Here is a 16,177-nt window from a genome sequence, read left to right as displayed (position 1 = left end):
TCTAAAGTGTTTTTTTTAAGTAGAGAACAGTCATTCAGTTTGGTACATAGACAATTTCCTGATTCCCATATTTTCTCAAACAGCTGAACTGATCGTTTGTTATTTTCTTTCTGTTTTCTGTCTTAATGTTGGCAGTGGGCTTTATGCTGCCCTGCAAGGCTTTAAACCTGGGTTTAAATTGAGACTAAGCCATTCTCAAGCACATATCAAGGAGCTCATTTTGAGCCTGGATCCAGATTTATTGTTGATTCTGTTCATGGTGGAGAATCCTGCTTCACAGCAGCAGGTTGAGCCAAACATCCTCTAAATGTTCAGGGTCATCTTTGAGCACGCCATTTCACTTTTCTTTCACCAGTTCACCGCAGTTCTTCCAGCAGTCCACACTTTCTCTGCTCTCTTTTTCTCATCGTCTTCTCCTTCTTTCCAATTGCCCGCATTAAGAGGAGAAGCCACTCCCATTCCTTTATGCAAGGTAACATAATTTTTTTCTATCCTGGATTTCGATTGAAAAAAAACGTGTTTTTTTTCCGTTGTGCTCCTTCGTCCGACGTCACAAGCACATCCAGTCTCAGAATGGCTGATGTGGCGAGACAAGACATAAAAGTTCAGGGTTTACAGCTTCCCTGACCGCCACTTTTCTTCTGTCAAAGATGTCCAGTCGCTGCTATCACCAAAGTCATGCCAGTCACATCCCTAGAAATACATTGCAGCAGCTTGTTGCATCGCATCACTTCCGAATTCGCCTCTACTTGGGAAAACATGTAAGTGGACTACCTGAGTCGCTGGAAACACACTCAATCGATCAGAGGGGATCGAGCGTTTTCTGTTTCAGCTCCAAAACTTTGGAATGGATTGCAGCTGCACATTAGACAGGCCACCTCTCTGTCTCATTTTAAAACTCTTCTTAAAACCCACCTCTTTTCTTTGGCTTTTGACACCATGTAGAGTGTTGATTTTATGTATACACATGCATATTTTTATCCTGTGCGGGCAGTGCTTTTATTTTATTTGATTTACTTTTATTTATTTTAGTTATTTTATCTTTTTTGTGCAGCACTTTGGAAACCTTGTGTTTATTTAAATTGCGCTATATAAATAAAGTGGATTGGATTGGAATGTAAATGCAGCTTCAAGTATTGACCTTACATATAGGAACTTTAGTGAGGAGTATTTTTCGGAAGGTCACCTTAAAGTCGTAGGGAAATGGTCGTTGCAACCGTTGCCTTTCCGAATTCTCCGGAGTGGTGCCCAACTTTACACGAGTGAATAAAGTGAATGTGATTGGTTGTTTATCAAGGGGCGGGATTGTTTTGGCGGAAGGTTCGCAAGCAAGTTGGATTGTGACCAATTTCTTCGAAGCATCTTGCTAACCAGTTAGCAACTTAGTGCTAGCAGGTTCCCAATGGGAAATTCCATTGGGACCAAGTAGCACTAAATTGGTGACTTAGAAACGACGCTGTCAAGGAACGCTATAGACAGAGGAAACATGCAAGAGGAGGAGAGTTTAGTGTCGGAGGTCGTGGATGAGTCTCCTCCGTCATCCATTTTTTATTTAGAGGAGGAAAGCGGGGACGAAGATGTTGTGGAAGAGGACGCCAGGGCGGCAGAAGCTTGGTTTGGTGTAGAAGGCTTCCAGCCATACATGTTTGAGCCCTTTCCTCGCAACGCTGCCAGTTCTGTTAGCTCTACGCCTGCCGAAGACACAGACGTCCATCCCCGTGAACACTGGGACGCAACTCAATGGGAAAGGAAAGGATTCTGATTTCAACTGTTGCGGATATTAGCTGCGACATATGAATGAAGATGCTATGAGCGAAAAAAATTGATTGACAGATGAGCGTTGATATATGATTGGCTGAATTTAGTTGTTCAGGGTGATGTAGAACTAACTGGCCTGCAGAAGATAATGAAAAATAAAAAAACACATTTTAAGACAGGATTTTTTTAAAATATAATTTTTTTTAATTTTGGGACAATATGGTCTGACAAAGAGTACATTTATATACATGTTTAAGCCAGGATGATTTGACATTTAAAGAGGATTTCCCTACGACTTTAATTAAAGGCATAGCTTAAACTGCTACATCAATACGATTTCCATTCTTCTAAGAGCAGCAGAGTAACTGAAGCTCATTGGAAATGGGACTAAAAATGTTACCTGACCCTTAAGGAGTCGAGGCTACAGAAACCTGTCTTCACTGTGTCTGTGGACAAAAAAATAAAAAAAAATGTACCAACCCCGGACAGAAGAGGAGTGAGGCCACTGGTCACGATTAATGACTCAATTTCCAAAGTAGGTCATCAGTTCGTTAGCCTGAGTCAAACATCTAAACATAGATACCCAGTTTTATATGTGCCAATGTTTCCACTACCTCTTAGCAACTGGAGTAATACCCCTCAGTAAGGAAGGCAGGAAGGGAGGAGGGAAGGAGGTAGGAAGGAATTAAAGGAGGTTACGGAGAGAGGAAGTAAGAGAGGAAGATTGCTAGAAGTAAGGCTGGAATACAGGAAGTGAAGAAAGGGTGTAGGGAGAAATGAAGTAGAAGGAAGACAGAAAGCAAGTAGATAGAATGAAGGGAAGGAGGTAAGTTATTAAATAAGGAAAGCAGGAAGGAAGAAAGGAAGAAAGTTAGCAGTTAGGCAAAAATTTAGGTACTTAAAGGGAGGAAAGGAGTAAGCAAGTAGATATAGAGAGAAGGTGAAGAAATAAGAAAGGAAGTAAAGAGGAAAAAAGTAGAAAAAGTGGAGGAATGAGGGAAGTGATCAGGTATATAAAACAGGGAGGGAGGGACAAAGAAGGGAAGTGGACGGACGGACAGACGGATGGAACCAAGGAAGGAAGGACGGAAAAAAGGACATAGAATGAGAGTTGGGCAGGAAATGAGGGAAAGAAGATCAGGGGTTTTCGTTCTTCTAACTGCTCCTTGTGGAACAATCTGTTTAAAATAGGGATGTTAATTCTTTGTTTTAATTGATTTTTTTTAAAATCAATAAAAAGACGAGAAAGAAGGAGGGAAACAACCACACTGTTAAACTCAAGACATTTCAATCTTGGCATCCAAAGGCTCTGCTCCGTTTTTAATCATCCATATGGTGGAAGTGGGTGTTGGTCTTGCTAGATGGGAGCGCGGTATCAGGCGTATGCTTCCTGAGCTAGAAATGTGTTGGAAACACCGCCTACTCAGCACGTGCTGTGGTGTGTAAACAGTGGAATGAGTCGGCGAAACAGTGAGAGAAATGATGCTGAAAATATTTGCACCTCATGAGGAGTAAATCTGTATGTTCACAGTTTACCAACAAAAACACTGAGCTAAAGTCATTCTGGCTGCATACAGTAGCAGCCAGTCAAAATCCCCCTTCCCAGTCGAACACCAGCTGAATGGCAGCCTACTCCCCTGCGACACCCAGCCACTGGACTTCTCCTAGGCGTGCATTTTTTTACTCCAAATCCACCCTTTCACTAAATTACAGGATCTGACCATGAGATGGCGCGTCTCTTTAGATCCTAACGTCCACAAATCATGACAGAAAGAATATTTTAGAACAAAGATTGATATTTGAAAAGGAATTGTAGGGGACCAGCCAAGGACTAGTCAAGGGACCAGCCAGAGGCCAGCCAAGGACCAGCCAAAAACTAGCCAGGAACCAGCAAGGGAACAGCCAGGGGCTAGCCAAGGGCCAGCCAGGGACCAGACAAACACCAGCAAGGGACAAGCAAGGGACCAGCCAAAGACCAGCCAGGGACCAGCCAAAGACCAGCAAGGGATCAGCCAAGGGCCAGCCAGGGACCAGCAAGGGACCAGCCAAGGGCCAGCCAGGGACCAGCAAGGGACCAGCCAAAGACCAGCCAGGGACCAGCCAAAGACCAGCAAGGGACCAGCCAAGGGCCAGCCAGGGACCAGCCAAGGGCCAGCCAGGGACCATCAAGGTACCAGCCAAAGACCAGCAAGGGGCCAGCCAAAGACCAGCAAGGGGCCAGCCCAGGGCCAGTCAAGGACCAGCAAGGGACCAGCCAAGGGCCAGTCAAGGACCTGCAAGGGACCAGCCAAGGACCAGTCGAGGACCAGCAAGGGACCAGTCAAGGACCAGCAAGGGACCAGCCAGGGACCAGTCAAAGCCCAGCCAGGGACCAGCAAGGGACCAGCCAAGGGCCAGTCAAGGACCAGCCAAGGACCAGCAAAGGGCCCATCCAGAAAAGTGGGTAAATTATGAATCGCTACTACTGTAAACCTCGGCCTCCTCAGTCGATAGTTTGTGGAACCAGTAACAGCTGCAGGTTTTGGTTTCAGGTCTGGACTTTGACTGGGCTGTTCTAACACATGAACATGTTCCATTTTATAACTATAACTGAATCTAATGAAAAATAAACTGAAATTAACCATCTAATAATGAACTAACAATGTTTTCAATCATGTAGAATTTTCTGTCTACAAACCACTTTGTGTTGGTCTTTCAAATTAAGTCCAATAAAACATAAATGTTTGTACTGGTATGAATACTTTTACATGCTTTTTGATTTCTCTAAAACAGACATTATATCACAGTCACCAATAAAAGTAAAAAAATGGCTCAGAAGAAGCCAAATCTGGGCTGTTTAGTCACCACCTTGTATCTCTGCTTTCTGTCCAGTGATGTTAGAAACCCATGAAGAAAACAAAGCTTCCAGCTGAGTCATTTTGAACCATTAGCCGGAGCTGCAAAGAGCACGCTGTAAAGCGGCACCGCGATCAATTACACGGAGCGTGTGGAGTGAAAGGTGAAGCTAAAAGCCTGGTGGAAAAAATCGTGGACAGTGAATGGATGCTGCTGTGTTGTTTATGTGCAGCAGGGCTGCGACTCTGCGGTGTTGTGATTTTAACAGCAGCTCCTGGATGGACGGTTTATTTTCGCCCGTCGCCCGGTGAGTGACGGTCCAATCAAGCTTGGGACGGCCTGTCAAGCCTGTCAGGCTGAGGAATGAGAGGAGATGGGAATCAAAGACACGGAGCAGAGCTGAACCATGATGGACGGACCCGACCACGGCTGCCGCAGAGGCAAAGGCAGAAAGATGATAAAATGGAAAACAGGTGGCAGGAGCCAGAGAGAGGGTGTCCAGAGAGGAGGGAGAGAAGCAGCAACACTACAGATGACCCAACTTAGTCTGAAGCACACCAAAGGTTTAATAAAAACTAAAACAGTCCAAAAAGAAAAAAATAACAGATTAACCTGAAATTTTAGGATAAAGGTTAAACAGAAATGGTGAGCTCCTTTGATGAAACATTACTGGATCCTACCTGCACAAAGGATCATCATCACAGATCCTTCTTCCCATCAGCTGCTAGACTTTAAAACACTGATCATAATAAGCTAAGTTATTCTATTATCTTTAATATCCTTGCAAGGATCAAAAACATTTTTCTTGATCAATTGAAAAAGTATACATGGAAACATACAGTACACTTTTTAAATTACCAATTGGATTGAACACTTTGAGTCAGTTTTTTTTTTTTTACTATGTATAATGCTACGTTCACACCGGACGCAGCAGGAGCAACAAAATCGCGTCTGCTGCTTCATTTTTGCTGCTTGTACCAGTTAGTTCTGACGCACGGCTAAAGCAGCTTTGCTGCTCTGGCTGCGCGGTGGAAAAGTGTGTCTGACGCGCGTTGGGTGGAGCTACTCTATCCTTTCTTTGCCCTGCAGCTATATTTGCTGTGATCAGTGGGAATAAAGTAGTTTTAATATGTTTTTAAGTGAGAAAGTCCACCTGAAAACTTAATCACTGCAGTCAGATCATCCAGATTACCATCCTGCCTTCCATTATTATTTCTGTCGGAGCCGCTCAGACCCCCACATACCAGTGGTGCGCCGTCAGTAGGAATCCCATTCAACAGCAGCCTATGGCCCAGTCGCCTCCTCGCGGTTCGCGGTGGCGGCTGGAAGGCGGTTTTTTATGTACATAATCCAAACTGCAGGCACCAGGATAATAAAAGCGAACGTGTTTTGTCGGCAGGTTTCTACATTTAAAGTTAATTTAGGCGTTAATAAACTGTTTCAGAGGAGCGATCATAGCACTCTGTGTCATCAGCGCTGTGTCTGTCTCCCTGACAGCTCCCAGATCAGCTTCTCTGATTGGTTGATGCGGCGCGTCGAGCAGCAAAAGTTAAATTTTTCCATCTCAAGCAGCAGCGGGTTTGCTGCGTGTCAGATGCTTAAACGCGCCCGACGCGCTGCTTCAGCTGCTCAGACACGCTCGCCTGCTGCTCAAAACGCACCGCGGGACATATTGCTGCGCCTTGACGCGCGTCAACCATTGACTTTGCATATAAATTCGCTGCCGCTGCTGCGCCTGCTGTGTCATGAGTGAACGTAGCATAACAACTGCACTATTTTTGTCTTGATAGCCAACCGTAGTGTTTTATTCTGTTTTCTATTTTGTTTCTTCCTTAGTGCCAAAGTAAACCTCCACCGATGTACAATAAACAACATTGATTTATATTACATTTAAACTTAGGATTAACATAAGGTTTATTGAAGCTAAACTGTATGTTATTAATGCATTTGAAGCTAATTTCTATGGGTTCTTTTTAAATTCCAGAAAAGTTAAAAACAACAAAAAAAAAAAAACAATCCACTGGACTTTTTTTTTTTCTAAAGTCTTTTAACTTTTTTTGGAATGACTATGACCATCACCAGCATGTTTCTAAATATTAATGCAGAGATCTTTCCAGGCCAAGGACTCCCAAACTGATGGCGAGATGGAGCGGGGACCCCCTAATTATATATATTGTATGAAATAGTGTTCTATCAAACTGTTCCAATAGTAACTCTATTACATATGGAGTAATAAAACAAAAGTAATTTCGTCTTGGGATTGTTAAAGTATTTCTGATTCTAATTCCTCGTTGATAGGACAGCTGTTGTGAATGAAACGGAACACCTAAATTCAGACATTCATATATCAACGGTCAATTTTTTTCGGTCATAGCATCTTGATTCATATGTCGCAGCTAATATACGCAAGGGTTGAAATCAGAATCCTTTCCTTTCCCATTGAGTTGCATCCCAGTGTTCACGGGGATGGACGTCTGTGTCTTCAGCAGGCGTAGAGCTAACAGAACTGGCAGCGTTGCGAGGCAAGGGCTCAAACATGTACGGCTGGAAGCCTTCTACACCAAACCAAGCTTCTGCCGCCCTGGCGTCCTCTTCCACAACATCTTCATCCCCGCTTTCCTCCTCTAAATAAAAAATGGATGACGGAGGAGACTCATCCACGACCTCCGACACTAAACTCTCCTCCTCTTGCATGTTTCCTCTGTCCATAGTGTTCCTTGACAGCGTCGTTTCTAAGGCACAAATTTAGTGCTACTTGGTCCCAATGGAATTTCCCATTGGGAACCTGCTAGCACTAAGTGGCTAACTGGTTAGCAAGATGCTTCCGACAAACCGGCCACAACCAAACTTGCTTGCGAACCTTCCGCCACAACAATCCCGTCCCCTTGATAAATTACCAATCACATTCACTTTATTGACTCGTGTAAAGTCGGGCACCACTCAGGAGAATTGGGAAAGGCAACGGTTGGAACAGCCGCTTCCCGACGACTTTAATTTGTTTTATATGGGGGTAAAGAAATACCAGACTTTATAATCATTACTCAGATATGACCCTACATTTCTACACAATCTAGAGTAGGGATGCGAACTGCTTCAGTAAAACATCGAGGCTAACGTTTAGAAAGCTGTACTTTTGATTTGTCCAGAGTCGACTCGGCCTAACAAAGTCAACTTTTTTGAGAATGCTCTTTTTTTTTCTTAACACAAACGTTTATCCTTCATTTCTGACTTTGCAGGACTGATTTTCAAAGTTTTCAGTCCAGATCTTTTCTGCTGCTGATGTTTGAAAAGTGTAATTTTTATATGACTTGTTGATAATTCACCACGTCCACCTGTATTACTGGCCATTTAACAATGTGAAGACCAAACTGACAGAAGGTGTTTTCCTGCTCTCCTTTTAGCAGAGAAAAAACTAACAGTGCTAAAAAAGGTTTCCAAAGTTTAAAATGTACTTTTAGAACCATGATACCTTTTTTATAACAAAGCATGTTTGAAAACTAAAAGCTTTAACTTGTGAAAGGTGGATTCCTCTTACCGATCCAACGCATGACTGAGGTGAGAATCTGAAGGTATTTGGTCTTCTGGGCGTTGAAGAAGGTGAAAGGCCCCAACAGAAGGGTGAACAAGCTCTGCAGGGAAAGAAAGGAAAACACAGGTTATTGTTTTATTTGACTGGAACAGAAAATAACTACAAAGAAAAAAAGTTGGGTTTTTAACTCTTAAAAATCGGAAGTCAGAGCGTCATAAAAGCAGCGTTACAGTGGGAGACCTGCCTCATGGAGGGCTGATGAGAGCTGGCAGAGGGGCAGTTAAATGTCAGCCAGTATGAACAACGCCATAAATGTCAGAGTTAGTCAGTGGGACTGTTTGATTTACAAGGCATGACTGTGAACTATTCTGCATTAGGCTGCAGCTGAGACATAACTAATCTTTGTTTAATTGTTTTTTTTAGGAGGTAGAAAAGGTGGCAATTGAAAGTTTTAATAATTTGTGAGGCTGTATTTTAGAATTTCTTGACTTCTTCACGTCTGATTTCAGCTTGTGCTCTAAAAATGGACATATACCCAAATGAAATCCCCTAATAAAAGTGCATTTTCCATCCGACGTGCTCATAAAAGGAGGCATTTTAAAGTACGAAACCTTCTAGTTTTTGGTGATAAACATCTCAATGCTGCAACTGTTACACCACTTCAATCACAGCAGTTAAGATATGTTTAAAAATCTGCCTTTTCTCTTCTCAGAAAATAACTTTGCTACTTTCTAAATGCCCCCAGTATGTTGAGGCTGTATGAGTCTTTTTGAATATGTGCATATAGGACATTGCACCAAATATACCTCCTAATGTGGCAAATTCTGATAAGGGCTTTTAACCATTTATTAAATTCAGTTCAATTCAGTTTATTTCTATAGCTCTAATTAACATCATGTCATCTCAAAGCATTTTCCAGTTCACCAGATCATCCAGTCAGATTGATTTAAAGTTTTCTACCTAAGGAAAACCAGCTGATTGCATCGACTCATTGACTCTTCAGCAATCCCTCACACTAAGCATGCTTGTAGCGACAGTGGAGAGGAAAAACTCCCTTTGAACAGGAAGAAACCTCCAGCAGAACCAGGCTCAGTGTGAGCGGCCATCTGCTGAGGCCCACTGGGGTTCAAGGAGACAGAAGCAGACATAGAAAAAGAAGCATAGATACAAAAGGCAACTGTCAACCAGCTCCACAGGCGGCCCCGTCCAGGAAACACACAGCCAGGCAGACGAGCTCCGAGTCAGCTCCCATGTCAGAGGATGAAGAGAGCACATCCAGTTAGTCACAGTCAGAGAAACAGGACTACACTGGAAAACAGGCCAAGCTCCAACGTCTAGAAACAAAGGTGTTGATGGCAGCAGCACAGCTGATATTTCTCTCCAGGATGGAGTCACAGCCAAACAGGAACAGACCAGATGAAGCTACTATGAGAAAAAGCAGAGAGAGCAGAACGTTAGAGATTGAACTAACAGATTCTGCAGAGTGGGAGAATAGAGATAGAATGAAGCAGAATGATGAAAAAGGGGTCCCTATGTCCTCCAGCAGTCTAAGCCTATAGCAGCAGAACTATAGAGATAGCTCAGGATAACCTGAGCCACTCTAACTAGAAGCTTTATCAAAAAGGAAAGTTTTAAGCCTAGCCTTAAAAGTAGACAGGGTGTCTGCCTCACGGACTAAAACTGGTAGTTGGTTCCACAGGAGAGGAGCCTGAGAACTAAAAGATCTGCCTCTCATTCTACTTTTAGAAATTCTAGGAACCACTAGTAAGCCTGCAGATTGAGAGTGAAGTGCTCTGTTAGGAACATCAGCTCTTGTATCTTGGCAGGATGGTTCCTTCACAAGCCAAGTGGACTGTGGTTAAGAGTCATGTATCTCTTCCTATTTACAGTCAAGGGAAACTGACTTTTTTTATATTTATATATCTCTCTCTCTCTCTCTCTCCATCCACCCGCCCACATATCCATCCATCCATGAGAGCAGCAACTGATCTCACAGACACTCATTGTGTGCCATTTCATCTGAACAGAGGCCTGCAGGCTCTCCCTGGACACACACCGACACACGGGTCCCTCTGAGGACACATAGTAAGACTTCAGTTCAGCGGCTGACGCGTAACAGACAGCAGAGCACAGCCGTAACGACAGCAATTTAACAAGGAAACCATCAGGCTTCCAGGGTCACTTTCTCTGTGCCCGGAATATATGTTTGAGACAGAAAATAATAAAACTAGACACTTCAAACCAGAATGGACGGCTTTAGCCCCTAGATTATGAATTATTTGGGCTAAAACATTCATAAGGTTGTAACAAAAAAAAACCTGCAAGGACAAAAATATGTGGCTAGATTACCTGAAGAGAGTGAAGATGAGGTGTTAGTGTCTAAATATTGAAATATTCCCAGCTGTCCTCCAGGCAGAGGGATGTCAAAGCTCAATCCCAGACAAAAGCATAAATCTGCAGAACCCATCGAAGGTAATGAATGAACCATTATGAAGAGAGATGTCTGTGAAGGTGGAAAGGAAACCCATCTTGGCAGCAGGCAGGTTGACAGCATATCTGAGTCATAAATACATCAGTGGGGTCGGCCTCAGCCGAGCAAAGAAGACTGTAATCAGCAAAGACGCATCAGAGCCGAGTCCAGTTCCACATTTTACTCCCGTTTCTTCGTGTTTGGGAAGAAAAACAAACATGGAAGACAAGGTAGAATATTTCTTTTAAGAAAATTAATGAATTGATGCATAATTAGTATCCTTTTCCTCTAAAGCTGAGGCACATGCATATATGCTCCCTGCATTTGATTCACACACATCCTGTGACATTTATTACCCTCATCCACAAAGAAGGCCTCTGCTATGCTTTTGTTAAAGCGGGACTGCTACTTTTAACTACCAGAGGCACTAGACCAGAGACTTTATTCTTCTTTTATCTTATATTATGGAGTTTCTGAGAGGAAAACCCAATGAGTACTTGGATGGTGTCCAATCTGAAGACAGGAAATGGGATTAGAGAGGAGAACGGTCACCAGGCCTGGAGTCTAACCTGTTAAGGCCACATCGAGGACCTAAGCCACCGTACACATGTTCAATCCCTGTTAAAATACAAAGTTTTATATCTTTAAAACAAATAACCTGTGTCTTTCTGTTTTTTTTTTAATCAAAATTGAAGCAGAGGCGTCAAAAGTATTAATGTGTACTACTCCAGTAGAAGAATAAATCCTTCTGTTTAAAAACGCTTTCGTAGAAGTTAGAGGATCAACTTCAGCTTTTTACTCAACTAAAAGTGTAAAAGTAGCACGGAAGCCGAGAGCGGTCGTACTCAACTTTTCTTTTCCTTTGCTTTTTTTTTTTCTCCTTCATTTAACCAGGAAAAGTTCCATTGAAATTAACAATCTCTTTTTCAAGGGAGTCCTGGCCAAGACAGTGGCAAAAGATTACATTACAAATTACATTACAGTTTACAATTACATCTATCTATAATTAGAAATTCATAAAACAGTTACAAACCTATGGAAGTGAATCTGTGTCGCTGGGATTTGAATTAAAATTCCACTGAAATTTAAATGTTGTATGTTTGTACTTACTGTTTCAGTGTTAAAATATATTCAGAACACATTTTTGACCTAAATAGAAATTCATTGTCATTATTTCTACACAGTTGAATTTCATTTGTCATTTTCTCTTCAAGCTAAAAATTCACATTACTATTTCAAAGTGATTACATTTTCAATACTTATTTTTCAGTTTAATTTTTCAATGTTAAAAAAATAAGCATATAAAAATGGATTATGAATCACAAGTGGAGCAAATCATGAAACCAACAATGTCGCCACGTTACCTAAAAGTTAAACACGGTATTATTTACAGAATTATGGGCTGCCGTGACTTATAAATCCTACACCATACACCCGTCATCTTGTTATCACGAGAAAACGACTTTGTTATCTTTAGATAATGAGAACATTTGGCGTTTTTTCGAGAAAACCACCATGACTAATATAGAGGTGAGTATTGGCATGAGTGTTGCGATTCGATACATGTCGCGATACTTGGGTCACGATACAATATTATCACGATATTGCAGTATCACTATATATTGGCATATTTTCCTCAGCTATCAAAATCAAATGATGAGATAATAGAGCAAGTGCTGTATATTTTCATCAGAAAATATTGATTAGGTATTATTATCCATGTTGTTTGGGGTTTTTTCCACTGTGACTGCCTCAAATACAGATTTGGTGCTGCATGCACAGTTAAAGGGTTCCACAGCGCTTTCTGCCAGAGTGGGGGTGCAGAGGTAGCCCATTATCCCATCAATGTTTTATGTAACCATTTTTTTTTTGAAAATCGATACTAAGAAGTGAAAGATCGATATTATATTGGGCAGCCGAATATCACGATATATCGCCAAAACGATTATTTCCCACACCCCTAGACTAATACCCCATTCCCACTACCCTTGAAAAACCGATCCATGCAGAGACCGGTCCGAGCTCGGATCAGTTAACCAGGCCGAGCTCGGTTCTGACGACCGTTTACACATCACGCTATCTCGGTTCCTCGACTCCTCGCCTCCTAGTGACGATCTGCGGTATTACTGCCAGTATTGAAGGAGGAAATCAAGCAGTTGGTGGCGGTAATGCACCAAAAGTTATTCGCCAAGACGAAGAAGGAGGGAATCAAGCAAATCAAAATGGCGGCGCCCGTCACATTCAGAAAGTTATGCTTGATTATTATTGCTGTACTTCGGTGTTATTGTTTGAAATGTTGCGTGGAGAAGATTTGGATTGTTGTTTATAGTTGTTGTTGTTGTTCTGTTTTGTGTTGGTTCGCAAGCAACTTCCGGAGGCGCATTACCTCCAACTACTGGAATGGAGTGTGAATCGCGATGTGCAGCCAGACGGAGATTACGCGTTCTGCTCATGCGCTCTTGTTATCAGAGAACCGAGCCAGGGGAAAAACCGAGCCGAGCCCACCTCTGGAACTGGTCTGCAGTTAGCTCGGTTCGGTTGTGTCTAGCTCGGTTCAGTTCAGTTTGCTTTCCATTTACACCTTGCTCACACTGGCTCCGGTGCGGTTACCGAGCCGACGGAGACCGCAACTCCCGCACACCCCCTCTCACACCGCCCTTTTGACTACGTTGCGGTGCGGCTCTGCGGCTCCGGCAACAGGTCCGGAGATTTAACAGAAGTTCACTTGAGTTCCCGTAACTTCACGCGATAACACGGCCTAAATAAGGATATTTGCGAGAGCTTGTTGCAGAGGGCTCCGGCACGCAGCAAGGATAGCTTTCTTGCGGAATTTTCTGCAGCGCCGGAGTGTCTAGGTAACCGCAGCCGGACAGCTCAGCAGCCGGTGAGAGAGGTTTACGTCTTTTTAATGACTTGAAATCACTGCGACGCCGCACCCACCGCACCGCAACAGTAAGACCGGAGTCTGTGTGAGCCGGGGGTGACACACGATAAGTTATCTCAGTTACTGAGCTCGGACCGGTCTGGGCACGGTTTTTCAAGGGTAGTGTAAATGGGGTAAAAGTATATGATGGGCACGGCCGCTATCGGATTCTGTAAAGCAGCATCTTTTAAAACTACTTAAAGTATAAAAGTAAAAGTAATGCAGGAAAAAATGTTAAGGACAGAAACTTTAGTGCCCTTCCCTATTAAAATGAAAATTTTTCTACTATTCTGGATGATAACTTCCTTAGACTTAATTTTCTTAGTTTCCCAACTAATAGTAACAGTGTTAAATTTAACTTTGCATCATCTTGAAAAACTATTTATTTTAGTATGTGATGAGCAACAAGTTGGGGCAGCACCGAGTCAGACTACAAAAGAAATGAATTGTCCGGATGAAATTTAATTATTTTTATGTTTTTTGTTGTTTTTTTTGTTTTTTAAATACCAACAAGCCATAATGAAAATGAGCTTAAATAAAACAAAACTAAGGCATTTATTTTTAAAATTTTAAAACGTTTAACAAATAATTACTCCAGTAAAGTATAGATAGCCAAGGTTTTTAATTAAGTAAAGTAACCAAGTATTTGGACTTTGTTACTTAAAGAAATATCTGTTCTTATCTGCAGCCGTGAGGATCAGCAGGTCTGACGTTTATCAGGTTTTACAGATTTCTGCTGTAAAGAAAAAGTCGCAGCAGTTGAGAAATAAGTTTACACCTTCTTAACTGTGTGATTCCTGTTTCTCGGGGATTTTTACTTCGCTGCATTCAGGTTGACATGAACCTTATCAGCTGTTTTCCTTCTGTGGAAAACAACAAATCCATGATGTGCATCAAATAAAGCCTGAACCGTTTTCCCAACAAACCTTTCAAAAAAACATGAGTCGCCTTTATTACAGATAACTAAACCTGCCGTAAACTAAAGTCTTCCACAAATAAGACGCCTGTCTGGAATCTTATAATGTAGACAATTTGATGCTTGGATTTAATGCATTTATTCATTTAATCCTTTGTTTAGGCCGCTTTAGTGATTTAATCTCCCCCTGGTTTGTTTGCAGACGTGCAGAATTTCTCTGAGCTTTCTGCCTCCTAAGCACAGAAGCTGCTTACGTTTCACACCCTGTTTAATAGATTTTGCAATAAAGAAAGACACAGTCTGTCAGGAGAAAAGCAGCCTGAATTAATTCTGCTCTCCTGTGCAGCAGCTCAAGCTTCACAGCAGAAATGCTCTTTAAAACTACACTGTTTGCTCCGCAGGCTGAAAAACTGTTTAGGTAAGGTGGCCTGGCTGCTCGGTCTGCGTTCGGGAACATTTTTTTTTTTCTAAAAACTCCCAAAACACTAGTAATTAAATTTTTCATGTATCAATTAACCACTATGATGTTTTCAACATTAAAGGAGGCATAGACAGCCGCTGCTAAAATTGCTAAAAATAACAAAGAAAGAGGCGGTTGTGGAAGAAAGAAGAAAAAATGCTAATTTTAGGTTAAAATCAGGAGGTTAAAATTAGTCTGACTCAACTTAACACCACATTGCATCAGTTATTAAAAGTTTCGCCTTTCAGATTAACTTCTGTTTGAGTCACTGTTTACATAAATTTCATTTTCAATCTTAAGAAAAAAAAAAAAAGGGAAATGATCTAGAATAACAACTTTATTATATTTCAGTTGTCCAAAAACTTAGAACACACATGGATAAAAACAAAAAAACAGTCATTCTACTTGTTAAAAGGAGGCCAATCCCTGTAATTGTAATAATTCATCTCTAAAACAAATTATGACTCCATAATTTCCCCATTTTAAAGACCATATCATGAACTGTAACTAAGGTCCTGTTTTATTAGGCAGTTTTAGGCGGAAACATAAATATTATTGCTGGATATTCAATCATGACGAAGCCAAAGTCCCTTATTGGGTTCTTTCCTGAACTTTATTAGAACGTCTAATCACTCTATATGAACTCTCCACGTCGGCCGATAAAATCTAGCGTCAGCATCAAGGGCAGAGGAAGTTGCTGTAGATTGTGCATGAAGTAAAACATCCCATCAAATGCTGCATCCATGCAGTTCTTTGGGAATGCTGTGTAGATGGTTTTACATCCCTTTCAGAGACATAGACAGGTACGACGCATTGCAGGCTCACAAAAGAAGCCAAACTACCTCCATTCCTCCGTTTGTCCGTTACAATTCGCAGGTTTTCTAAACAAAGGGTGGTCAGCTCTATATAGCCTTGAACTAAACACTATTTTTGAAATTTTTAATTGAAAAAGCTTCCTGGATGAGAAGCGAAATGTCTTCAAACTTGGAAACAAAGTCTGTTTCTCACTACGTGTACTTGTGCATTCTCGTGTGCTCGTGAAACGTCATCACCCTCAGCCCTGGTACTGTTCCAATTCACAAGAACAGCAGACTGAGAACGGAAAACGTCCCTGGATGTTGTCCTGGCCCCTCCCTCTTTACCCAGCATGCATCAGAGCAGACTTGTCCATTCTCCAGACTGACAGTTGTCCCAGCATGCACTGCGGCAGCAGCAGCTTCCAGGTGAGCTCACAGTATTAAGTTAAAAGTTCTCTTTTCTGTTGCTGTTGTTCTATAAAAGTACAT

The 16,177-nt window shown here is 41.9% G+C and overlaps 1 protein-coding gene across 1 annotated transcript in view; it reads right to left on the bottom strand.

The window, feature by feature from the left end:
- Nucleotides 1–16,177, bottom strand: part of tmem104 (transmembrane protein 104) — a 97,479-nt gene that overhangs the window by 17,112 nt on the left and 64,190 nt on the right. Inside the window, exon 9 of the mRNA XM_038305676.1 lies at nucleotides 8,129–8,222. Within this exon, the coding sequence (XP_038161604.1) occupies nucleotides 8,129–8,222 (94 nt within the window). The remainder of the gene's footprint in view (nucleotides 1–8,128; nucleotides 8,223–16,177) is intronic.

Source organism: Cyprinodon tularosa, unplaced genomic scaffold (assembly GCF_016077235.1).
Source record: "Cyprinodon tularosa strain WSP-4 unplaced genomic scaffold, ASM1607723v1 ctg560, whole genome shotgun sequence".
Taxonomy (NCBI): domain Eukaryota; kingdom Metazoa; phylum Chordata; class Actinopteri; order Cyprinodontiformes; family Cyprinodontidae; genus Cyprinodon; species Cyprinodon tularosa.
This window is presented reverse-complemented; position numbering and strand designations above follow the sequence as displayed.